The 27,832-nt window shown below is 36.5% G+C and overlaps 1 protein-coding gene across 2 annotated transcripts in view; it reads right to left on the reverse strand.

Annotated features, from left to right (window-relative positions):
* LOC105463297 (anoctamin 3) overlaps positions 1-27,832 on the reverse strand; it is a 485,486-nt gene that overhangs the window by 20,363 nt on the left and 437,291 nt on the right. For both annotated transcript variants that reach the window (XM_071074951.1, XM_071074952.1), the window contains 5 exons: positions 17,947-17,983; positions 8,702-8,813; positions 7,958-8,015; positions 3,795-3,892; positions 1,033-1,166 (listed from right to left, as the gene is read on the reverse strand). In XM_071074951.1, the coding sequence (XP_070931052.1) occupies positions 1,033-1,166; positions 3,795-3,892; positions 7,958-8,015; positions 8,702-8,813; positions 17,947-17,983 (439 nt within the window). The remainder of the gene's footprint in view (positions 1-1,032; positions 1,167-3,794; positions 3,893-7,957; positions 8,016-8,701; positions 8,814-17,946; positions 17,984-27,832) is intronic.

The raw sequence follows: 27,832 nt of genomic DNA on the forward strand, positions 1-27,832 counted from the left end.
AAGTAGATATGTTTATCTCATTTTACAGTTAGGACATCTTTATTTCATATATGTTAACTAAACTTGCTAAAGGGTAGATAGCTAGAAAATGTTGAAACCTGTATTCAAATTAAGTTCTGAATGTATTGAAAGTCTATGGGCTTTCCACCTCTATATAATGCAGCATGAAGGAGGGAGAAAAAGAAGAAGAAATAGAGGGAAGATAGGGACAAAGCAGAGGAGGAGGAGAAGGAGGAGGAAGAAGAAGAAAGAAGAAGAAGAAGGAGAAGGAGAAGGAAAAAGAAAAAGAGAAAGAAGAGGAGGAAGAAGAAGGAGGAGGAGTTAAGATTCAGAAGTTAAGATTCAGACTGAGTCTGTGCAAAGGTTTATTGTGAAAAATAATTATTGCTTTATGTTAGTAGAATGGTAGGTTTCTTAACATAGAAACTGGTTCAGCTGGCCGGGCATGGTGGCTCACGCCTGCAATCCCAGCACTGTGGGAGGCTGAGGTGAGCAGATCACCTGAGGTCAGGAGTTTGAGAACAGCCTGGCCAACATGGCAAAACTCCATCTCTACTAAAAAATGCAAAAATTAGCTGGGCGTGGTGGTGTGCACCTGTAATCTCAGCTTCTCAGGAGGCTGAGGCAGGAGAATTGCTTGAACCCAGGAGGTGGAGGTTGCAGTGAGCCGAGATCGTGCCACTGCCTTCCAGCCTGGTTGACAGAACAAGACTCTGTCTCAAAAGAAAAAAAAAAAGAAAGAAAAGAAACTGGTTCAGCATTATTTTGTTTGCTTAAAATATTTGCTCATAAAATAGGTGTCCCACTGTGAGAAAAACTTTCATTCTGGTCAATGCATGGCTCTCAGAGAATAAAACGTGTATCTGCCAAGAGTAAATATCTCTAGCTCCTTGAGATGAAGGTGTAGATGTGTTTTAGAATGCTTGGGGTTGGAAAGGAAAGAGATAATTTTCTCTGTTGAACCAAAGCTTGTGTAAAGTAGAAAAATAGTATCAAGAAGGCCAAATAGTCCTGCGGATTTCTTTTCCTTACCCATTTCTAAGTACTCATCCATCAGTCCGTGAAGGTTCATGGGCTGTAGATTCCAATCATTTTCCCACTGAGGTATGGAAGCATCATGGATTCCCCGCTTGATTTTATGTCGTGACCACCAGTTCTGGATCAACCTACATCACAAAGCAGACCAAGGGCTTTTGAGCTCTGATTCAAGCATCCAGTTAACAATTTATAGTGAACTACGAAGTGAGTAAAACCAATTCCAGCTCCTTGGAACTGGAGGTATTTGGTTTTACCTTTTATAAAAGTTAAAAAAAAAAAGTTTAAAAAATGTTTTGAAAGCTTAAAATATCTTAAAGAATTTTTAAAAAATCTTTTGAAAAACGTTAGCATAGAAGAGTAGGCCCCAGTCTTCCAGAACTCTCCTAGGTCCTATAAATATCTCCATATTTATCTAGGAATTCATGCCCTGTACACCAAAATCGTCCTTGATATTGACTAAACGAATATTCATTTCTATGATTCCTTCCCCTCTCCCCACCTATAGAAATACTTAAACTTCTATGTTGCCTGCTGTGATTAGGTCTGACTCTTTCATTGCTCATAACCTAAAATCTTCTGAGCTATACTCTCTGAACAGGAAAAAAAATCACGTTTCACATAAACCAGTTGACGGTAGGATTTCAAAAGATCTAAGTTCTAGTTCCCACCCTGCAATGCATTAGCCATGTGATTTTTAGCAAGTCACTTCACCTCTCTGAGTTTAGAAACATGAGGAGTCTAAGTGTTAGTGATTATTACATTCTGCTATTGTGGTGAACAGTAATTACTAGGCAATAAGTCTGGGTCCATGAGTCCATTTTTCACACCTGGGAAGGAAGTAACAATACTGTTTCCTTAGCCCAAGTACAATCTTGGAATTATGTGACTCAGAAATATCCTGGTATGCACATATTGTGGCCTTCTGGGTAACGAATTATTTAAGAGTTCAATGAAAATTACCTCCAGGACGAGGTGATTTTTACAGGACTTGGTGAACAGTACCCAACTCTCAATTTTAATCATGGAACCTAAGTGGCAGTTGGAGGAGCAACCAGAGAACAAATGTCAGGCAGTGGAGGTTGCCTCCAGAGCCTCAGGAAGGTGAAAAAGGGGCTGGAGGAGAGAGTTGCGGCAGATCTGCTTGTTTCTATTATATTTACTTTGGTTCTGTTTAAAGTTTTGCTTGAAGAAAGACAATTGTGGTTTACAAGAGTTTTGCTTTAATGGCTCGACTACTCCTGCTCACTTTTCTTTAACAAAGCCTTTGCCTAGGTATCGGGAAGGGTAGGATGTGCCATGGTACCCTTAGGATTTGATATATGTGATTCAGACTGACCCCTAGGGCAAGGCTATAATGAAAATGTTCTGTCTAAAGTGCATGGCAAGTGTAGCAGTCCATGAGTAGTGACAATAAAAAGAACTTTTTAATACTGCAATGACCCCTACATCATCTTGTTGATACTTAAGGACTACTCACAGCATGTTACATTCTGTGCTAAGCACTTGACACCTAATTTCCTGTTTCTTTCAAACAATGACACCTAATTTCCTGTTTCTTTCCTAAACCCTGTTTTAAAGAAGTGCCCCAAGAATATGAAAGGAATACCACAAATGAACTGGGCTCCCCAATCCTCCATCCTCTTTGTTTAGGAGAGATTTGCTTAAATTTGTTTTGAATATTAAGTCTGTATAAAACTCTCTTCACAAAAAGGTTCTGTCATTTATGATGAAGGTTTAAAAAGCATTGGGTCATCTCAATCTTCATAAATACGCTATATTTTATAAATGGACTAAAAAAGCCTTAGAGTTGTCAAGGAAATATAAAACAAATTTAGCAAGGAAGAGAGAAGGAATTTAAACCAGGTCTGGGTAATTCCACAGCCTATGCTCTAAGGCTGCCTGTAAATTAACACAATATGTTATAGCAGACTGCAGGGTTAATATCACTTCTACAACCCCCAGGTCTTTGTTCAGGAATGTTCTGATAAAATGTGTACCGCCAAAAGAAAAAAATAAGAATATAAGTTGATATATAACTCCAAGCTACTTATATCACCAAACAACTAACCAGTTCTTCCCCAATAGTCAGGAAATTATTCAAATAGTCATGTTTTTAGTTGATTAGACTCAAAGCCTCAATATTACGTTGTTTTAAATACCCAGTGTTTTGTCATATTTTAAAGGAAAGCGTATTTTAATATATGTGAAAGTGAGCATTCAGCACCTCTGTAAGCATTGCACAGGCAGCTAAAACGTCTCAAATAATGAAAATAAAGTGCTATTGTTTTGACGTTAGTACAATCAGTCCTGTTCTAACATTTTTTTTCTTCGTTGTAACAAAGAGTACAAGGCTTCTCATCTAGGATTTGATCTTTGCTTTATTCTTTTGGGAGGAATGAAGGCTGTCTTTATTAAACAACGAACTTGGTCTGTTGGTAGTGAAAGAAACATCCCAGAAAATTATTTTTACATTCAAGAACCTGTAATGTCATTCATGTTTTCAAACTAGTAACAAGTGTCTTAACGCATTAAACAAGTTAGAATCTACTCTACATTCATTATTCTGTTTAACCCTTACTGCTGTTCTTGGGGTAGATCTATTGTTGATACCTTCTTAGTGAAAACAGGCTCTGAAACAGGAATTGAGCCATCACCTGTGTGATTATCAAGCCCAAATTCTTAAGCACTACTCACACCACCTCTAGTTTTCTTCTTTGTAACTAGACATAAGGCAAGTTTGAAAATAATGTGCTCACGGGTATCCCAGTTCCATGAAGTTGTTCCATATTTGCTTCAAAAACATGATGACACCCATTTGGAGGCAGAGGTCTATCAAACAGCCACTAGGATGACACTGAAATAGAACATAAGAGCAATAATGGTATTGATCTTCTTCCCAGTAGGCTCAGACATGCCCAGCTTTAAATTGTACAGCAAATTTTAAAGCTGGGTCACACCACCTCGTGCATTAAGAAAACAAGAACAAGAAAGAAACAGCATGTATGAGGGCACTTGGTGAGGGAATTCTTCAGTAATTATAATGAAATATTGATCAAAATTATAATAGCACTAACAACAAATCTAACTTTTAGTGAGCACTTACTATCTGCCAGGCTCTGTGTTAGGCACGATCGCATTTAATGAATGCTATGGAATATTACATACCCATTAACAATCAGGTAATAGAAAATAGTTAATTGTATGGCATAATGTTCATAACATATTATTTTTAATAACCTTTTTATTTCAGAACAAGTTTAGATGTATAGATAACTTGCAAAGATAGTACAGAGTTCTCATACACTCCTTATCCAGTTCTAGCTGTTGTTCTGTACATTACCATGGTATATTTGACAAAGCTAAGAAAATTATATTAGTACATTACAATTAGCTAAATGCAAAGCTCTCTTTGGATTCCACCAGTTTTCCTCTCTCTGCTCCAGGATCCAAGCCCACATACCTGATTGCATTCATTTTTCCTATCTCCCTAGTCTCCTCTGGTCTGAATAGCTTCTCAGTTTTTAATAACTTTAAATGTTTTGAGGATTGTTGGATGTGTATCCTGTGCAATGTCCCACAATCTAAGTTTGTCTCATGGTTTTCTTACGCTTAGACCAGGATTATGTGTTTTAGAGAGACCAGTCACAAAGGTGAAGTGCTATTTTCCTCACATCGTATGAGGGATACATGGGAAGCACATGACATCACTGGTGGTGTTAATTGGTTAATATAGTGTTTTCCAATTTTTTTCCACTGGAAAGTTTCTCATTCTTCTCCTTTTCGGTTCTATTTTTAGAAGGGAGCCACTAAGTCTAGCCCATTCTCAAGATGGTGGGGAGGCGTTGAACTCTACCTCCTGGAGAGGAAGTATCTACATATATTATAATGTATTTTTAAGTGATAACGCAACACCACAAAAATAATTCATCAGTATGATCCTATTTTTTCCTGTGCTTTTCTGCTTTTTTAGATTTTCAATGTTAGTTTTAGAGCCCCACACAAACAAAAACGTGATTTCAATGAAAATCACAACCAATGTGTTTTACTTGAAAACACTGCAGTATTTGGGTGGGAGGGCGTGGGTCTGTTTCTTTAGAAATGGGTACATGTCCTGCTCATAAGGAAGACAGTCTTCTCTATCACTTTGATCCACAGTTTCTATTGCTATCAAATTGGTACTAGTGGAACTTCAAAGAGAACAAATAATTAAGACACTAAGAGCCTGCTTTTCCTGTTCCAGCCCAGTAATTTAAGACTCCCTAATCTGAGCCTGAGAGAGGATTTGCAAATGGTCATGCTTACTGCATGAAGAGGTCTAAATTCGCCCATTGAAGCAAACCTCTTTTTTCAGGATGAATTTAGGATTTCCTGAACTCTCCCAAATATATCTGATAAATGGGTTCACTGGAATGACTGAGGCAGAATAATTATTAAGCTACAGGGGCAAATCACAGATCACAGCTGCAAGCTGAAGCTCTTCATTTTTGTAGAAACTCAGAGGCAAGCTGACTTGCCCAAGGCCATGCAGTGTTGACTAGTGCTGTGGAAATGAAAGTTGTCCCCAGTACCCTAATCCACTGCTCTTTTATAATACACTAAGGATGAATTCCATTTACCAATGTGTTTGCTGCCTTAAAGTGTGGGTTTAACACAAACATATTATTTTGTGGGATGGGAAAAAGAAGATGATCATATAGGATCATGTGATTGGTTTGCTACCTACAAAGGATAGGCCAAAATGGGGTGGCTGGAAGACAGGCCATTTACACTTTTGTTGAAATTAAGCCTTGATGACTTTATGATTTATAAGGAAGAGAAGGGGGTCCAACAGTTTTTATGGGTTTGTCCATTCACATAGTGATGGCCTTGCACTAAAGCCAGTCTATCAAAACTTTAAATTTCATTTGGTAGAAAGAGCCCATACTTAGAATGTACAAAAGGGCATGAGTGAGTGTGCAGAAGACATAAGTATTCATTCCAATTGCACCACTCAAGATCATATGACCTTGGACAAGCCAAACTACATGCTGTCATGTATTTTTCTCTTACTCCTTGTCAGAACCTGCCTTGGTAGTTGTTGGTATCTTCACTCTGTAGATAATAAAGCTAAGTGACAGAAAGAACTACCAGACTCCAATACCCAGGTTCCTTCACTTACTTTAGTATGCTTACTCTAAATCCAACATAGACGTGTGAGCCAGCAATCAGACAGCAATTTCTCAGCAAAATAAGTTTTCATTATGTCTTTGATTATACCTACACGCCATTCCAATCGTGGCTGGAAAGCACAGTGCTCAGAGCACAGACTCTGAAGCGACACTGAAAAGATTTAAATCATAACCTCATCAGTGTGTATGTTTGTACAATTGTAGGAAAATCACATTTGCAGTTGCAGGAACTGCACATCTGTGACTTTGTTTCCTGATCTATAAAATGGATATAATGATAGAACTTGAGGATTAAATGCATTAATATACAGAGAGCACTTAGAAACAATTGCTGGAGTACATTAGCATATAGTAAGCCCTCAATAAATCTTAGCTATTATTAAAAACTTTTTAATATTGATTTCACATAAAATATTAATGTGAGATATGATATAGTTGTAGTAGAAGATTCACAAGTCTAGGTTAGCCAGTTCACAAATATCCTAAAACGAACTGTAACACTTTTTAAATTTTGTAATAATGGCTATCATTAATTATAACTATTATTTTACATGCACAATCTAATTTAATACACCAATCACCAGTACTGGGATAGCTATTCTTTATTTTTTCTGTTGTTTAGGGACAGTGTTGGTCTCTCACCCAAGCTGGAGTGCAGTGGTACAATCACGGCTCACTGCATCCTCGAACTCCTGGGCTCAAGGGATCTTCCCACCTCAGCTTCCTGAGTAGCTGGGACTAGAAGCACGTGCCACCACGCCCGGCTAATTTTTAAATTTTTAAAATAAAGACAGGGTCTCATCATTTTGCCCAGGCTGGTCTTGAACTTTTGGCCTCAAGCAATCCTCCTGCCTTGGCCTCCTAAAGTGTTGGGACTACAGGTGTGAGCCACAGGGCCAGGCAAGATAGCCATTCTTATCACCAATTTACAAAAGAAGAAAATGAGATTTATAGATATTAAATCACACATCTGGGTGGGCAGCATTAGAATATAGACTGTCAGTCTCCAAAGATAAAATATTAGTTGTGTTTTATTGTTATGCCCTGTTCTTCAAGGCTATGAACAGAAAACTAAAATGTTCAAGAAAAATATGAAAAATATTATCCATGTCATTCATAATTACAGAAACTAAAATCACTGGCTATTAGAATGGTGAAAATTCTACCATTGGCTAAATACTGAAGAAGCAGGCTCATACAGTCTAGGTAGGGGTGGCATTTGGAGGCCCATTTCTCAGTCGCAGTGAAAATATATAATATACTTATCCTGTAACCCAGTAATGCTACTCCTGGGCAGTTTTTCCATATTTACAACAAACATATTGTAAATCAATAAAGAAATATGAGTCTTAGGGCAGGTACTTTTATATAATTACATGTTGGTGTTTCCAGTATGATGTCTTTTGGACTAAAAGGAAACCTAACATATTTAAAAGTTTGAAAATGTAGCCAATAAATAATAATAATTTCCAATAAAAGAAGGAAAATTACTGGAGCTAAATTCCTGGGGTCTGTAAATACAAGAAATTAAGGTGATTAAAAAAGTAAAGAGAGCTGAGGTGAGAATCTTGAGGTTTAACTTTTCAGTTCACCCTCTTTTTTGAAAAGATGTGGTTGCTTCCTTTCTGAACAATGTGTCTTCAATATCCATAGACTTCCCTGAACTTCTCCTTTCTTCAGTTCCCTTCCTCCCACAGGAACTGGCTCAAATCCGTGCCCATTCCTGCACCCACACTCCCAAAGTTACTTACTTCCTCCAGTCTCCACCGATCAAAAAGTTTATTGTATTTTCCTGGGTGGCCTACGAATCTGTAAAAAGACATTTTAGTTCATTAGCATTTAAGTGGGGATCACTGAAGAACATCTACTAAGGCATCACGACGAGTGCATGTGTGGGTAGACATAAATGTTCACTGGTGCACTCTGTCCCCAGTTGACTTCTGCTATGTTAAACATCAAAGTATCTGACTTACAAAGGAAAAAGTGGTGCGTGAATTAATGGGTCAGGAAAGTACCGACAAACCAGCTGGATGATGTTTCCGACCCTCACATAGAGTCTTAATGTTTTGTTGACCTAGTTAATGACTATTACAATAATGTATTGCATTGTTTGGTCCAAAATGTTTCTATCTTCAGTAAGTTTCCACGGCACTGGATGGAGTACTAAGCATATGGCAAAGCAGAATCATTAGTTTACTATGTTGCTTTTTTCGTATTTTGCATTAAAGGTGGAAAAATGTTAAGATGATAGGAGTTTCCACGTTAAGGAATTATAACCCAAGGTTGCACAAAAATTCTTTTCTTCTTTAACAAAACTGTTACTGATGATGAAACAGGCACATTTCAACTAAAATGCAGCAAATAGGATTTATTTTTTTGTGCCAACTTTAACTGCTGGTGGCTGTCAGAAATCATGAGTGAGAACAGTAATTGTCAATTAAACTATTGACTACGTTTTTGACTCTGTGAAGATAATGTACAAAAAGTTGACTTACCTTCCCAAAAAGAATGCGATATAGAAGATGGAACTGTTTAAATTGACAAACTGGAAGAGGAACATCTTCAGGGCAAAGCTGTTTTCCCACTCAGATTCTGTTCGAGGATATTCTAAAAGGAACACAGGGTACATTGACATAGATGAGGTAAATGTCAAGACTCTGAACATGGAGTCAGAAACCCCAAGTTCAAGTTTTTTTAAAAAAAAATATTTATTTATTTATTTATTTATTTTTGGAGATGGAGTCTCAGTCTGTTGCCCAGGCTGGAGTACAGTGGTGCAATCTTGACTCACTGCAACCTGTGCCTCCTGGGTTCAAGCAATTCTTCTGGCTCAGCCTCCCAAGTAGCTGAGATTATTAGGTGCCCGCCACCATGCCCGGCTAATTTTTTGTGTTTTTAGTAGAAGTGGGGGGTTTCACCATGTTGGCCAGGGTGGTCTCGAACTCCTGACCTCAGGCGATCTGCCCACCTTGGACCCTCAAAGTGCTAGGATTACAGGCGTGAGCCACCACACCTGGCCAAGGTTTTTAGTTCTATGAGGCACTTAGTTTTGCTGATTTCTAGCATCTGTATCTGTAAAATGTGAATAATATCTACTGTTCACACTTGATGAAAGGACTTCATAAGATAATCTTTGGACTTTCCCCACAGCTACAAAAGTATGTTATTAATACATGAAGATTTTCAGGAGTCTCTCTGCTATCATCATTTAGCAGAAACCATACATAATGGATCAATCATTCACTCAAACTGTCTATACTCAATATAAGGGTCTAAACTGTCCACAGAGTTCTTTGAAGAATGAGTATTTTGTGTACAGACAGAAGTGGAATGGTAAAGAGAAAAGAGGGCTATTATCAGTGTGGAGAGCTGAGCTCTTATCGCAGCCTTACACCGAGTGGCAGGTAATCTCAGGCAGGTCTCTTCACGTTTTTTTGCAGTCAGTTTTGTCGTCTGTAGAATAAGGGATTTAGACAAGATGATTTATAAAAATCTTGTCAACTCTAACATCTTATGGTTTTATAATGATTAAAAGAAAAAAATAAGGACAGCACGTACTGCAACCTTAGCTCCTATCTAGTACTCAAATGAGTGATAGAAAACAGACATGTCTCATCTAACACATATTGTAACGTAGTTGAAGAATTCAGTAAAGATAGAAAATAGGATCTCCTTTAAGGAAAACATAGGCTAAACGTATGCACGAGCCCAATCACATGGGAGGAAAAAAGAGGTCCTGGGGAACTCCAAGTTCAAAGGTGGTAGGTGCCAAAAGTAGGAAGGGTCTGTGGGCCACCCAGAAGGTGACTGGCAAGTGTGCCTCAGTAAGAACAGTCAGTAAGAACCTGTCCCCACAGGTTTTGACATGTCATGCTTTCACTGTTGTTTCTCTCTAGTTTATAAATTTAGTTTATTAACACAAAACTTATTTAGAAAAGAGGATGTAGATTTTTAGGTAATTTTTATTCTGTAGATTATTTTTGGTTCTTCATTTCTAATTTTATTTCAGCATTGTCCACAAATGTGTCCTGCCTGATTTCTGGTTTTAGGCAAAAAGTTGCGATGTCATTTGTGGCTAAATTGTGTGGATAAGTTTTGTCAATGTATCAAGTGCATGAAAATGATATTTGTTTTCCTGTTGGGCATATGGTTTGTGTGTGTGTATGTGTGTATACATATAGACATGTATTATATATGTATAATATATACATTATATATATTATATACTCTCTATATATATATATTCTTTCTTTCTTGAGATGGAGTCTCACTCTGTTGACCAGGCTGGAGTACAATGGCATAATCTCGGCTTACTACAACCTCTGCCTCCCAGGTTCAAGTGATGATTCTGCCTCAGCCTCCTGAGTAGCTGGGATGACAGGCATGTGCCACCATGCTGGCTAATTTTTGTACTTTTTGGTAGAGACAGGGTTTCAACATGTTGGCCAGGCTGGTCTCGAACTCCTGACTGCAGGTGATCTGCCCACCTCAACCTCCCAAAGTGCTGGGATTACAGGAGTGAGTCACCGCATCCGGTCTGGTTTGTACATATTTTTAAAGAATGTCAGATATGATAGTCAAACACTGTGTATCTTTTTTTTTTTTTTTTTCAGATGGAGTCTCACTCTGTTGCCCAGGCTGGATTGTAGCATGGTGATCTTGGCTCACTGCAACCTCCACCTTCCAGGTTCAAGAGATTCTCCTACTTCAGCCTCCCGAGGAGCTGGGATTACAGGCGCCCGACACCACGCTTGGCTAACTTTTTTTGGTGGGGAGGTATTTTCAGTAGAGACAGGGTTTCACCATATTGGCCAGGCTGGTTTTGAACTCCTGACCTCAAATGATCCTCCTGCCTCGGCCACCCAAAGTGCTGGGATCACAGGCGTGAGCCACCTTGCCTGGCTTAAATACTGTATATCTTTACTTATGTTTTGACTATGGATTTTTCAGTTCTTTTCTATCATTTTTTTGCTATCTATATTTTAAAGCTTGTTAAAAATGCATAGAGATCATGATTATTATACTGACATGTTAGTTCATTTACTAGTATGAAGTATTCCTCTTTCCCTCTAGTTTCCCTAATATTAACCTGGTGACATTTGATTTTATTGTTACTATTCTCTTGATATATGCTCTTACTCCGCGAGTGTCAGTCATTTTTCAGCTTTTTAAATGTAGTTGTGTTTCTTTTCATTATCATCTAGCTGGATTTTATTTTTTGAAGTTCAATCTGTGTCCCAGTTTTCAAATGGCAATTATTCTTATAGATAATTGAAAGATGGATGGATAGATAGATCTGGAGATAAATACAAACACACTTTTTAAAATTTGTTTAATGATTTATCTTTTCTTCTCTATTTGTTATATTGATCATATTCTCACTATTTTATTTATTTTTAATGTATAAATATTATCTTATATAGAAACAAATATTTTAGTTTTTCCTTCAAAGAAGCTACAAGAACAATAAAATAAACAGAAATAAAGTAAAATGAAGGAATAAAAATCGACAATAAAATGTTTTAAAATCTTCAATAAAATAGATAGAATGATTCTTGAACATGTAATATTGACTAACATTTATGAAGTGCAGTTATAAGAAAAGAGAGAAGAGTCCACCACCCCAAATAAAAGACGTATAAACACTGCACTGAAGAGATTAACATTACTAAACATCCTATCAATAATTTTTCAGTGGACAAAACACTTATATATAATAAACAACTACCTACACAAATAGGACTTTTGAAAAAATGGCTCAGAAATAAGTAGGTACTCTTCAAAAAACTAATTACCAGTGCATTAACTAAAAAAAAAAAAAAAAAGTAAACATCTACCTCAGAATGACATAATGCCTGGATAGTCACATGGGTTGATTTCATGAAACTCTAATTAAATAACAAATTTGCCTTTTGTATATTTCAGAAAGATATAAAATAATTAAAGTAATTCAACTTGCTTGGTAAGACTAACGTAATATTGACTTAACACAGCATAGCATAATAAGGCCAATGCAAGGACACTATAACCCACTTTCATTTCTAAATTTACCACAAAATTCCTTACTCAACAATGTAATAAAAGAAAATAAAACTGTATCTCGACCAAGTCTAGTAGCATAAGACTAAATGCCTTCAAGGCCCAAAAACTTAACAATTAGGGGGAGAGAGTTTTGGTTTAATACAGTAAGGAGTGGTTAGGCCTGTAACAAACTAAAGAGTATGTAATTATCTAAATGCCTTATGAACTGGTTTTTATAAAACTGTGTGAGAATAAAAGCTACAAGTACACAAGAAAAGTGTTTGGATAGTTTGGATATCCTAAAATAGGATTTAGTAATAGACTTCAACCTCCCAAAATAAGACTTTCTCTGAAAGTTCATGTTTTCCTGATTAATGTCAAGTGACAATAATGTAGGAATCTATGTGGCCAACTAAAGTGACCCTTCTATGAGAAGCCAAACTGAAGACATAAAGTGCTCCAAATTGTCCTGTGAGAAATGCCAGTGAAGACAAATAATACTTTAAAACATTGTCAGGAAAATTAAAGTTTTAAACTGTGTTTTTTACAATTCTTAATTACATAAGGAGAACCACATACCTCTAAATGTTATATTCAACCATTTATTTGTGGGCTATTCTTTATATATTTATGATTATTAATTTTTCATCCACTCTTCTGCCAAGTGTGTACTGGGCTGCTATTTCATACTGGAACAGACTTGATACTAGCTACACTTGATACTATTTACACTTGATGCTATGGTATGGGGACTGAACCTATCTTCTTGTTATTTGTGAGATTTGCATAATTTCTGACACTAAAACCCCTCAAAGACAGGGCAAGTAAAAATCTACAAACTATTTTTACTTAAAATTTCATTGGAAATTCCTAGATAAAATATAGCAGATTTAGGTCTGGTGCAGTGGCTCATGCCTGTAATACCAGCACTTTGGGAGGCCAAGGTGGGTGGATCACCTGAGGTTGGCAGTTCGAGACCAGCCTGACCAACATGGAGACACCCCATCTCTACTAAAAATACAAAATTAGCCAGGTGTGGTGGTGCGCACCTGTAATCCCAGCTACTCGGGAGGCTGAGACAAGAAAATTGCTTGAACCTGGGAGGTGCAGGTTGCGGTGAGCCGAGATTGCGCCATTGCCTTCCAGCCTGGGCAACAAGAGTGAAACTCTGTCTCAAAAGAAACAAAAAATAGCAGGTTTAATTCAACAGTTTATTAAAGGAATAATGCATCTTGATAGTCTAATGGTCTGTCTCCCTATCACGTTGTCTAAAATATTAGGTCCTCCACACATATTTCTTTTATGAATGAATGCATGCCAAACTTTGTACCTAAGGATTGAAAGAATCAGAAGTAAGTACATTCATTTCTTGGCTGTAAGAATTTTTTAGTCTTGTAAAGAAACTAGATAGATAGATAGATAGATAGATAGATAGATAGATAGATAGATAGATTAGATAGATAGAGAATAGATCAGAATAATGTAATAGATGCAGTAATGAAAGGAATCACAAACAGCTAAAGGAACATTGTAGAGTGAAGGATCAAGAAGTCAACAAAGATTTCACAGAGGCAAGCTCTGATATCAGAAAAGGTTACTAAGATTTTACTGGGAGAAATCATTCTAAATGGTAGTAAGATTATATACCAAGTTGGAGACATGTTGAGTGCTACTCAGTTGCTTTACATATTCTGATGAAGATTACAATGTTCCTAGCACAAAGGCATTTTGCTAGAAGTGGAGGATTGTTACATTGATTGCAGTTAAACTAGTTATGGATGAAAAGCTAGTTATGAGACACAGTCACCCAGTAAGGTAATTAGTCCTTGCTTTTTACTGTTAATTTCTCTGTTCCTTGGAATTAATAGTGTGTATAGTAGAAAGTTACTGTGTGTTATGACTATAACACTGTGAGGTACTTTTGACCTCTGTTTGACAAAGTCAAAACTCTTTTCATTAGTTGGCTTAATTTGTTCCTTCGAATCCCAATTTATCTTTAACATAGACAGTTCATTATTAAGAACAACTAACAGCCATCCTGATCTAATTCTCAACAACCACGAAACCAAAGTTCAAAAAAATCACTTTGAAGTAAATGCTTTTAATTTTTTCCATGTTAAAAAACTAATGTAATAGAATTTAAGCTTTATCTTTTTTGCTTTGTGGTTTTTGAAAATATTTGGAAAAAATAAATCAAGAAACACAAAGTTTAAAAAAATTATTTAAATAGCATATGACCTCTTCTGAGAAGTAAAACTTAATTTTTCATTTGTGTTTTCAAGCACAAATTAGCACAGCCAAAAAATTAAACAGAATATAATGTCAGGCGCACACACACACACACACACACACACACAGACACAACATAGATTCTATTATTTTAATCAAACTATCAATATTTTTATTCATTTAAACTAATATAGTCCATGATTAGTTAAATGACGAATCAACAGACAGAAATCATCACTGGGTTATAGAGGAAAAAATCAAATATCAAGTGAAAACTTTGACATTTCTTAATACTTAGCACAAATAACTGTTCTGTTTCCTACTATTGATTATGATTTCCCCAAATCATTCTCCTTAGATTTGCTTCAATCCTGGGTATAGGGTACTTTAAAAGCAAATGAATGTAAGGAACAGAGCTAGTGCTTTGTTACCCAGCTGAAGAAAATGCAGCTCAAAGGGTTGAAAGAACAATGAACTGTATCATTGCTATTTATTGAACCACCTGTCATGTGTCAGGCAGCCAACATACAATGGTGAAATAGGAACTATTATTATTGTCATTTTACCAGTGAGGAACCGAAGACCCAAAAAGTAAAGAAGAAGGAGAAGCAGAGGGAGGAGAAAGAGTGGGAAGAAGAGGAGACGGAGTGGAGAAGAAGAAGAGAGAACAGGGAGAGGAAAAAGCTTGCTGATGGTTACACAGTCATAATGGGGCAATCCAAATGTTCATTGCTATATCCAGCTCCAAAGCCTGCTGTTTTCCCCTTTCACAACATTGTTTCTCCAATGTTAGCTCCAGAGCACAGACACTATCTCCTTGTATATATATATAAAAAAAAGAATTTGAGAAACCAAGAGAATAAAATAATTGATTATTACTGTGCAACTACTGATAATGTAAGTTATGGTGCAAAGATTTCAACTCATGCATTCTCACTGTAGAGCCGATGCTCTTAACAATTACATTATATTGCCTACTTAAGACACTGCATCTGTGAGGCTGGAAATGGATGACATAGAAAAAGGACATTCAGAGAACAGGAAATAACTCTAGAAAATGTAAAGCATCAGCCAATATAAAATATTCACGAGAATACTTGGAAGATAAGGTTGAGGTTATCTTGAAGAAATCCCAACAAAAATCACAGAAAATGAAGAAAGAAAAAAAAACTATTGAATATGATAAGAAACATCTGAATGTAAAGAGTTTCAGAAAGATTTTTAAAAGAAGGAAATTATTTAACAAAGAATATACAAAACTTTCCTGGAAGTGAAGTTTCTGAGTTTTCAGATTATGGCAGCAGTAGAGGTTTGCCACTAGGATTTCCCCTCAGTAAGAACTTGCCGTTCAGGTGCAAGGAGTACAGTCACCTGACAGCCTCCAGCTGTTTCCAAGCCTCCAGCTGTTTCCACCCTCATCCTATGACTCAGCTTTTATGCTCAAGTCTTGCTCTTCCCAAGCAACAACCAACCAGTGACTCAGAATGACGGGGTACTAGGTCTTGGCCAATTATACTCAATTATATCCAATGTTGGATTCCTCTAAATCTTTATTTGAAATATTTGTTCTAGAGCTCACCATTGGATTGGTTAAAACCATCAGATCTGCATTGTTGTCTGAGGCTCTTCTTATCCAGTCCTGCTCCCTTCCTCAGGAGTTTTCCCCTAAGAAATTTCTTGCATTACTAACTCCATCTCAGTGTCTGCTTCCCAAAGGACACAGTGGATATCAATAATTGATGGGATGCACTAAGTATCCGGCATAACAGATGATAAAAAGTTTTCACCAAAGTACATCATTGTGAAATCTCAAAATGAGAAAAGATTCAAAATTATGCTAGAGTATAAACAAATAAAAAAAAATCAAAACAGGTCCTGTGCAAAGGACTGCGAATAGGAATGGTAGCAGAGCTCTCAGTAACAATGCTGGAATCCAGAAGAAAATGAAGTTCCTTCAAGATTCAAAGGGGTCAGTATTTCTAAGATAGAATTTCATACCCAGGAACACTGGATATCAAGTTTGAGGCTAGAATAGAGACATTTTCAGATACACAAAGTTTTAAGAAGCTTACTTACAAATAGCAAAATAAGGAATTGAGCCAAGAAGGAATAAGACATAGGATTTAGTAAATAGTATCGAAATTATAGAAAAATATAAAAGGAATTTCCAGAGTGCTTATGAAAGTTAAGTCTAGATGCAGTTGGCTACAAGCCTAGAAAATAACCCATCTAGTCTGGAGGAGACAGCTTGAGAGGGTAACTCTAAGAAGAAAATCAAGTTTGTATAATACTTGATGTGTTTGAATATATTCAGAGAAAATTTAAGAGTCTTGGCAAAACCTTTGGGATAAATAAAGAAAAGTACGTTAAAAAAAAAAGCAAAAAAAGGGGTCATTATTAGCTTAAAAAATACAGAAATGGCATAAAACACATACACAATTATAGAATATACCATGCTGTAGGTATGAAAATAGTTATAGAGACATAATGACGTGAAGACTAATGATTAATTTGGCTAAAAATGCTGATATATCCACCTTGGAAGGAGGAGAAATAACTGTATTTATCAGATAATGAAAGATGGAGTGTGGGGGGACAGGCACTGCAGGGAACATTAAGACCTAAGTCTTAATAATTCATACTTTTATAATGGGAAGGCAATAGTTATCAAAAGATAAAATCCAATAATGGCCATAGAATGATATTACATGGAAACATGGTGGGAAATAACAAAAAAAACAGATAAAAATATTAAAAAGTAGCCAGGCGCGGTGGCTCACGCCTGTAATCCCAGCATTTTGAGAGGCCGAGGCCGGTTGGTCACAAGGTCAGGAGATGGAGACCATTCTGACTAACACGGTGAAACCCCGTCTCTACTAAAAGTACAAAAAATTAGCCGGGCGAGGTGGCGGGGACCTGTAGTCCCAGCTACTTGGGAGGCTGAGGCAGGAGAATGGCGTGAAGCCGGGAGGCGGAGCTTGCAGTGAGCCGAGATCGCGCCACTGCACTCCAGCCTGGGCGATAGAGCAAGACTCCATTTAAAAAAAAAAAAAAAAAAAGAAAGGAAAAACAGTTAAAAAGTAGTTCCTTTGGCATAGAAACTAGGAATGGGTGATGTGGTAAAGGATTGGTTTTCATTGTAAATCTCTTAATACTGTTTTGGATTTTAAAATGTGTACATGTAGTATAACACTTTGATAAAACATAAATATTGAGGAAAAACCCGAAGAACTGAAAAGTTGGAGAAGCAAGCACTCCTAAGTAGGAAGAAGTAGGTGTGCTGATTTCTAGTAAAAATATTTTGTAAGTACATGCATTGCCTCTCTCTTATTATTCAATATAGACCAACTTCCTGTACTACCCCTGTCCTTTTTATTGGTAAATACTTAAATAATTGCAGTTATTAAAATGCTACATTATATAAAGTAACTACAGATTGACATGCCCATATGTTATTTTCTGACTAAGGAATGAAGAAAAATGGACTTACCTAAATTGGTGAGGAGGTAAGCAATTTTTTCATAAGCCTGAAATAAAGAGAATACATAGTGAACATTATTCTTCTCTTTTGGAAAAGGCTGGTATTTACACTATTTGAAAAAACATCTATAGTGTATGTTATACAGTGGTTATATTTTACATTAAACAGAGATGTATTGACACTTAGCATGTAAGGCTTTATATATACATACATGAATGAAATTGATATACATGTGAAAGTAAATATGAGCGAACATATATGTGTGTGTAGATACACTTGTAATCTGTAATAATGAATTTTTTCTGGTAGCTATCTTCATTTTCATTTTGTAAATCAAGAAATGAGAAAAAGTCCCTAAAAGTCATTCAGCTAATCAATGGCTGAGCTGAGATTTGAGCTCAAAATTATAGAGATTTTTGGCCAGGCAAGGTGGCTCACGCCTGTAATCCCAGCACTTTGGGAGGCCGAGGCGGGCAGATCATGAGGTCAGGCGATCGAGACCATCCTGGCGAACACTGTGAAACCCTCTCTCTACTAAAAATACAAAAAAAGTAGCCGGGCTTGGTGGCGGGCGCCTGTACTCCCAGCCACTCGGGAGGTTGAGGCAGGAGAATGGCGTGAACCTGGGAGGCGGAGCTTGCAGTGAGCTGAGATCGCGCCACTTCACTCCAGCCTGGGCAACAGGCGAGACTCTGTCTTTAAAAAAAAAAAAAAAAAAAGTATAGTTTTTTTTACTACACTGGAAGGTGAAGTGGAAGTCTGAATTCTGTACTACTGATAAAGAAATTTCTAAACTATGACAAAAGACTGTATACATTTGTATTTGTAAGGAACAAATTTGTTTTTGTAGTTATTTAAAACAGATGCATGAGTCAAATCTGTTGAATCTGTAAGTCACAATAGATTTTTCTGATAATATTTTTCCTCTTCTGCCATTTTTTCCCTTCTGCTGTATACTCTGACCAATATTTACATAGACTCAAGGAAAGGGCATACATTTCACAATATTCCAAGTAAATATAGTTGGGAAAGTATTCGCTGTAGACAGAAGTACTTGTGGGTATATGTATGTGCATGTGACTATTACCTCATAACCACATAATTCCATAAAATATTGTTTAGATTATCATTTCCAATAACTTTGCCTATTGGCACGAAAAATTAAAAGTATGCATCTGGACATATTAAAAGTTGTTCACCTTCTCTGACAGTTCTTTCAGTAAAATGACTGTCATTACTCATCTTAGCTGTGATTTAAATCTGCCCCTTCCTAAGATTTAAAGTGTTATCTGGAGACAGAAAGATTACACTGAGTACAATACTCTCATTCTCCTCCTAGTGCAGGTTTTTTGTCTTTGTTTTTGTTTTAGCTATACACAAATTATAATTTTCAAATTTTAGGATAAGATTACCGTGAATTCATGAACAGCAAGTGATTCCTACTATAACGGGTTCTTTTTCACGTCCTATTAATTAAGTGAGATAAACATAGCAGGGTCTCCAAGGAGTAGGATAGACTCGATCGCCCAAAAAATAGTACTTGAGCACCCACTATGACTCTAGCACTGAGTTGAGTTCCTTTGTGGGGAATGAAAGTTAGTTCTAGTTAAATAATTGCCATTTGGCTTGTGCCAAACAGTGCTTTACATATATTATTATTCCTTAACAACAATTTTGTTACATAGATCCCCATTCTACAGAATGATTCCCATTCTATAGAAGAAGAAACTAAGTCCTAGAATGTCAGGGACCTTAGTGGTGAGACAACTCTACTAAGCAAGTAGCAAAGTCAGGATTGACTATCATGGTTGTCTAGCACCACCTACATCGTGCCTTGTCACATAAACGATTTCATTTTTAACTATTTATTTATTTTTGAGACAAAGTCTCACTCTAACGCCCAGGCTGGAGTGCAATGTCATGATCAGAGCTCACTGCATCCTCAACTTCCTGGGCTCAGGTGATCCTCCCACCACAGCTTCCAAAGTAGCTGTAACCACAGGTACACACCACCATGATGCCTGGCTCATTTTCTTTCTTTCTTTTTTTTTTTTTTTTTCCAGAGATGGCTTTTGGGCATGTTGCCCAGGCTGGTCTCGAATTCCTCATCCGCCCCAGCCTCCCAAAGTACTAGGATTACAGACATGAGCCACCACGCCCAGTCCTGTTCAAATTTTTCTCTTAATATCTAGCACATAGAGTCACTCTGCAAACTTAGGAAGGAAATATCTGCAACTGATGCACTAGGGGGTTACAATAGCACTGGGAAGAAAGTTATAAATTACAAAAGATGCCATAATGCTTTTGGAAGACTTTCTGGGGTATTTGCAAACCTGCATCATCCAAGGCCCAAATGCTATGGCTGACTGGCAACATCACTGATGAGCTACAGAATCAGTTCAAGCAGAGTGAATTGTTAGATCTCAAACTACAGACTATAAAGTAAATAATGACTTAAATATATCCAACTGTATGGTGTCTGGCAGCAATCACTTTGGCAGTACATACAAGCTGTGAGTGTGTGCATGTGTGTGTGATTGTGTAAAGTGGAATGAGTAAATGCTTGTTGGGGAAGAGGATAAAGGGCTTCAGGGCCGGGCCCTACCTGATACACACACGCGCGCGCACACACACACACACGATAACATGTTGGAGAACCTATACTTTAAAAAATCAGCCACTGACGCATTTAGTAAGCTGAAATTCTCTTATTCATATATATTAATTAGGTTAGTGCATCAGTTAGTGTTTTAGAAACCAAACAGACCTGAATCAAAAAGACATAATCTCTACTTTCATGGAACTCCAATTTCAGTGGGTAGAGATAAATGGCAAAAGAATATGTAATTGGTTAGGAGGTGAAAAGTGCTCTGAGGGAAAATAAAGCAGGCAGAGCAGATAGAGTTTTGGTAGCCACAGAGTACTGTTTTATGAAGTATTCAGAAAAGCCTCTTCAAGAGGGTAGCATCTGAGCAGAGAAGTGCATGCAATGAGGGAGGGAACCAAGCAGAAATCTCAGCTAAGTATCTTTGAGACACAGAAACGGAAATGCCAGTGCTCTGAGACTGGCACGGACTTGATGTATTTCATGAACGGCAGGGAAGTTAGAGAGAAAGGAGTGGCAGCAATAAGACAGTGAAGTAGTAAGAGATGAGTCATTGCGATCTCACAGAGAAACACTTTTTCAGTGCACAGTAGGCCATGGTAAGGATTTTAGAATTCATTCTCAGCTAAGACTTCACCATCTTCCCAGTAATGCCTTGTTTGGGGTGTTATGCAAAAACCAGTTTGGGAGAAAAAGAACAGCAAAGGCAGGAAAAGGACATGGTTATTGTGAGGAGGCATAATAGGTGGTTCTACATGGGTTTTAGAACTTTTTGTCTTTTAGTCATGGCCCCACGATTCAGCCTTCACTGTGAAAATAAACTCCAAGCTTTTGCAGAATTGAAAAGAGCCTCCATTTTCCAGTAATCTACTTGTCTAAATTTCTAGAAACTATGGACATAGACATGAACAAACTAAACAAATACATGTATTAAAAAGCCAATCCTCTTATGAGATGAGTCGTTTGACATTACCTCTTTTCTTGGTTAAAATGCATGGTCCATTGATCCATCCCAATCCACAATAGCCTATTTGCATTGTAATTGGTAACCAGTGGTAACCAGGTATTAAGGAAAGTTAGGTGTATTTTGAGGCCTTAAGTGATCAGGCCTGTGAAAGAAGTATAGGGTTGTATGCTCTGGACTCTAGAGATGGGAATGGATCAACAAGGGAGAAAAGTCCAGAACCTACATGAAGTACTTACATTAGCCAAATGTAGATAGGATTTTTTCTTTTTTTGTTATAGAGTGCTCTGTGCATGGTACATGGATTTTAAAATGAGAGGAGGAAAACCAAAAGGAGTTCATTATTTCATTTAAAAATTTTTAAGTATAATTAATTAAAATTTTAATTTTAGTTTAATTTTAATAAAATTTGATTTAATATTTATAAAAATTTGACTTTAATAACATTTTAATTTTTGATTAAAAGAATTTCACCATGCTGAAATGATTTACTTAGACTAATTCCAGATTTTTCAAACTCTAAGAGTACTTCTGTTCTGATGTTTCTTAAAAGTTACCCTTTAATCATGAGGCCAGGCAACTGTCATGCTGCTGTAACAGGTATAATTAGTTAAAGTTGGATTGTCAAGCAACAAGAATATACATTTTTGGAATAATTTTGCATATTTAATTTTCATTAAAATATTTTTAGTAACATTTCAGTACCATGCTACTTTTGATACCTTAAAGTAGCATATCAGTTTCTGAGGGTAGCAAAATAAAGAAGAAAAATAGTAGGCTTAGGAAAGAGCAATTCTCAGTTTCAAATTCTGTCTTTGTAGTTGTTTAGCTATATGCCTGAAAAAGAGATGCTAAAAATAATACATTGATGTTTTAATTATTGTTAAATTTAATTATGTGTAATTTAATTTTGGAAGATGTAATTTCTGATCTTGATTGTGCATTGAAATTACCTTAGCTCTCTTAAATTAATGATTTTCTAATGCTCTTTGAGGGGCTGGCTGGGTAAGAATTACTAGAGAGTATCTTTGAAAGATTTGTTTTAAATACAGATTTCTTAGCCCAACAAAGGAGATTCTGAACAGGACTCAAGAATCTGTATAGATTTTTTGCCAGGTGCGGTGGCTCACTCCTGTAATCCCAGCACTTTGGGAGGCCAAGGCAGGTGGATCTCTTGAGGTCAGGAGTTCAAGACCAGCCTGGCCAACATGGTGAAACCCTGTCTCTACTAAAAATGCAAAAATTAGCCAGGTGTGGTGATGTGCCCCCAACTACTTGGAAGGCTGAGGCACGAGAATCGCTTGAATACGGGAGGCAGAGGTTGCTGTGAGCTGAGATCCTGCCACTGCGCTCCAGACTGGGAGACACAGTGAGACTCTATCTCAAAAAACAAAAAAATTAAAAATAAAAAAGAATCTTTAGTTTTTCAAAAGTGTTCCAGGTGATTTGATGCATAGCAAAAATAGAAAATACTATTTTAAATTACTTTCATGACCTGTAAGATGGACTTGTAACCAAATTTTGATTGTTTTAGCCCATATTTTTCTCCCCAGTTAAATATTTATTTAGGAATGCTATGATCCACCTATTTTGAAATGTTTAGAAAATGTACAGTGTTTGGTTATAAGTGTAAATTAAAATAAGTGCTGCAAACTTGAAATACATTAAAAATACGATCCCAATAACAAAAAATAATTTTGAGCACATACAGTAAGCAAGATGCTAGGTGGTGAATAAAATATTTCACATTTATTTAAAGACTTGGACATACAAAAATGAGGAAGGTACAGTCCTTGTTCATAAGGAGCTTACACTCTGATAATGGGAGAAATGACATATCCTAAGCACTGTAACAGAAGAATATTCACAAAATGGATTGCTTAATTCTTCAGAAGAATCTGATTGGAGGAATAATGTCCAAACACCCTGCGAGAAGAATAAACACAAAATTCAATTCTACATACATTATTGAAAAAAATGCTTTATGAAGGAAGTGACCCTTAACTGTAATTTTCAAAGATAAAGAGATATTCGTCAAGAAGACAAATTAAGAATGGCATTCCAGGAAGCACTGTGGAGAAAGAGACAGAGTTACAGCAAAGTTCCCTGGGGGACAAACAAAAGTGGTTTTGTAGGTTGGAGTGCAGGGTGATTGGAAAGAGAGGTAGCAAGAGACAATTTTTGTCAAGAAGAGAATGGAAAAGTGGTTTTAAACAATGGAGGGCCTACCAGGCCAGGCTAATGAACTTAGAATTTATACTCAGTAAATACAATAGAAACCCATTAAACAGCCTCAAGCACATGGTAATCACATTTACTATTTAAAAAAGGTTCTTCCAATAGTCGTGTGAAAGGGACATAGGAAGAGTTTAGATTAGAGACAGGAAGAGTTTAGATTGGAGACAGGAAGACTAACCAGTTGGAAGCCCGCTGCAACTGTCCAAGCTAAAAATGACAACTAGCTGAACTAAGGAAGGAGAAGCAAGGATGATGAGCAAAAATGGATAAGAAAAATGCTACAGAAGCAAAATTCACAACAGTTAGTCACTGATACTGTTAAGGAGATAAAAGAAATAATTAAGGACTAGTTTAAGGTTCCTGGCTATGTACAGAAATAGAACTATGTTAAAAGTTCCTATTCAAAAAAAAAAAAAAGTCTGACTGATGTAAACTATTTTTCCATGTCTATATTTTGTAATTCCATGTACATGGATTACATTTGAAAAGCAATTTTGATCAATAGAATATTAATCTAAGTCCCTCATTTGGAGAAAATGATGGTACAGGGATCCTGCAGTCAATCTATTAACAACCAAAAAGCATATTTTTATTAGCTGTCTATTTTGTTTTGGTCTGAAAATAGTATAACAAAAGGTAGCATTTCATTTTCTAAATGAATACTTTTGATGGTATAATATTTCACAATAATTTTTTTAATCTAGCCCTCCTTGATTAAATCTGCAGGTTAATCCTGTGTATTCAGGTGAATCAGAGGTTTATTTAATAATCTGTGATGTGCTTTAACATCCTGAATAGAAAGAGAATGCATAAATTCAGAAGATCATTATTATTTTATACTAATTAAATCTGAGGAATATAACCATCTTCTTACATTGTTTATGTTGGCTGTATTATAGTTCACTTCCTTTGCACTCAATTCATTTTATAATCTCCTGAGTTAGTTGAAAAAAGCAAAGGAGAAATATTTATGGTCTATTCCACTTCCAAAAATCCCTGAATCTTTATGCTAAATTGCCCAATAAGTAGAAATAGATATTTAGAAAAATAGGAGGTAGCCTCTGGTTTCTCCCAGGGACTATGATTGTTTTATAGCACTAAGAAGTTACATGGGTCCTAGTATTCAATTAAGAGGAGCTGGTGGGATGTTGAGGCTTTCAAAAGATTGCTTCTATGATTCAAACAATACTCTCCTCACTTGCCTTCTGAAGTCTTATTTCTACAATCAGAGATTCACTCCACTGAGTTCAGCCTTTGTTTTCTGTAAAATGCAAGTGCTTTGGAAGAAATAATACATTAAACCTCATTAAACATATAAACTTAAGAGCAAGTTATACTGGAACCTTATAAGAGAAAGAGAAAGCCATAGGTATGAGAACCAACTGTGATTCTAGGGAAGGTGTGGCAACTGAGGAAGGGGGTAGGAAGTGGAGAAGAGTGAGAGTTTAAGGGATTGGACATTAAGAAGTAACTGGAATAGTATAAAACTGGAGTCTGGTACAACGATGAAAATTTCAGCCATATCTTGATTTCTGCAATATCAGTGATAATATAAAGAAGTATTTTGGGCCGGGCACAGTGACTCACACCTGTAATCCCAGCACTTTGGAAGGCTGGGGCGGGTGGATCACTAGGTCAGGAGTTCAAAACCAGCCTGGCCAGCATGGTGAAACCCCATCCCTACTAAAAATACAAAAATTAGCTGGGTGTGATGGCACATGCCTGTAGTCCCAGCTACTCGGGAGGCTGAGGCAGGATAATCGCTTGAACCCAGGAGGCAGAGGTTGTGGTGAGCCAAGATCTCGCCACTGCAGTCCAGCCTGGGCAACAGAGTGAGACTCCATCTCAAAAAAATAAAAAATTTAAAAAGAATTATTTTGTAAGAAAATGTTTGAGGGTAAACCTCCCATTCTGTTCAAATGCAGGTTCTATCATGAGCTCGCTCGGTCTGACAAGTTTTCAGCTTATTTGGGCATATAGTTATTTTATAAGGTGGAAACTAAGTATTAAATCTTGGAACTGGAGTTTCTGTTCTAGGAGCTGTCATGCTTGCCTTCCAAAGTAAAAATTAATTAACCATATTTGGCTCCTTCATTTTCCTTTCCCTGTCTTCAAAAATATTAAGCCAGTTCATTAATCTATTCAAGATGTTTTTGAAGATCAGTATGTCTTCGCAACAAATTACTAAAACAAAAAACAAAAAACATAGAAACACAGGGTGTTTCTTTAAAGGCAATAATAATTAATGGGAGGAGAAGATAATTAAGGGACATGAAACTATTAGGGTGGTGCAAAAGTAATTGCGATTCTTGCTATTATTTTCAATGGCAAGAATCGCAATAACTTTGGTACCAACCTACATTAACAGTGATTACTTCAACAGGTACAATTAGATACATAGTAAGAAGGGAGATGAGTGGCATTATGAATTGAGGAAAGTGGCTTTTATTTAGCATTTCTAACGTTTTTATACTTCACTACTTTTCGTAATATCAATGTGCTGATTTTATAATTCATAGCTGTAAAAGATAAAATAATTACAGACCTTAAAAGAGCATTAAAAAGACTAAGACATTTTAAAAATAAGATTACTGAAAATTATCATAGTGGTATGATTTCTGCATGAATTAATTAAATATTTTTAAAAACTTTTTTATATTACTAGACATATTTGATAGAAAAAATACAAAACAGTGATTCTCTTTCTCTCCAAAGATGGCCCTGAGCATTTAAATATTTATGAATGGGTAATAGAAAACATTTTTTTAAAAAAGAGTAAAACATGAATACCAATCAATGCAGATGTGATATAAAGAATTTAGGAAGAACAAAGAAAAGACTGTCACTGTTTTCATATCTTGAACTGAAGGGAAATAAATGATCAAACTTAAAGATGAAGAAAATGGAGAAAAGTAAAAGTTGGTATTTTGCGATTGGAAATATGAGTATAGATAGTTTTATAAAGGGAAATGAAATGTTAAAATATCGAAAGGAAGCAAGTGTAGAGAAAGTTAACATTTATTACCATCTTTTATGCACTAGAGAGGTTACTCATTTAATCTTTCAATATCCCTATGTGTTATTTTTATCTCCCTCATTTAAAAGATCCAGAAATTACAGCTCATAGATGTTATGTGGTATGGGTAGCATTACACAGGTCAAATAGGAAATTTCTGCTTTGCCTTTGTCCAAAGTCGAGTGATTTTGGTGAAGGCACCATTGAAGAACTAAAAAACATTTTATATATATATATACACACACATATATATTTATATACACACACACATATATATACACACACACACACACACACACTTTCAGAAGCTTGGACAGTATTGTGAAAGCCAGGGGAGAGAGGGAAGCATACATGAGAACAGAAGGAATATGTGCTGGGATGCTGCATCCACTGATAAATCTTTCCCTTATTTGGCAAAAGACAAAACTCAAAAAGTGACCTAATGTTGCTACTTGTATGGCTGTAGTTATATGGATAACTCATAAAGAAAAAAAAGAAAGGAAATGCATTTCATTCCTAATTTGTTCTTCATTTTATATAAATAGTAGGATGTTTTAAAAGCAAAGGGTTTTTTTCTGATTATAAATCAACACCTATATACAGAGATAAATATTCAAATGATCAGAAAAAGTTATACTCTTTTTATAGAATATAATATAAACAGAATAGAATAGAAATGTAGAGAGTGATGTCAGAAAGAAGGTTGACTACAGTTACCTGGCACTCAGCCTTCCCCAACAAAAAGGAACCAAAGCAACAAATAAACCACTATATTGAAACTAGTGACTGAAGTAGTGTGCTAGGCAGCACCAGAGGAATGGTAAAATCTATTTGGAGTACAGACACCAAGGATACCATAGAGAGAGAGGAAGACACCCTACCTCTACCACTCTCTCTTCCTTACCAGAATTAGCTCAGAGTTGGGGGATTTCTTCCTATGGAGATAACATGAGCCAAAGATCCCCAGTGGTCCCTATTACCACCACAAACACCAGCAACACTTGCTACAGGAGAGACCCTAATCCTCAGAGGCCTCAAATCCAGTCTGGAGAGTAGCTGAGGTCTGTGCAAC

This window comes from Macaca nemestrina, chromosome 12 (genome assembly GCF_043159975.1).
Source record: "Macaca nemestrina isolate mMacNem1 chromosome 12, mMacNem.hap1, whole genome shotgun sequence".
In the NCBI taxonomy this organism is placed as follows: Eukaryota; Metazoa; Chordata; class Mammalia; order Primates; family Cercopithecidae; genus Macaca; species Macaca nemestrina.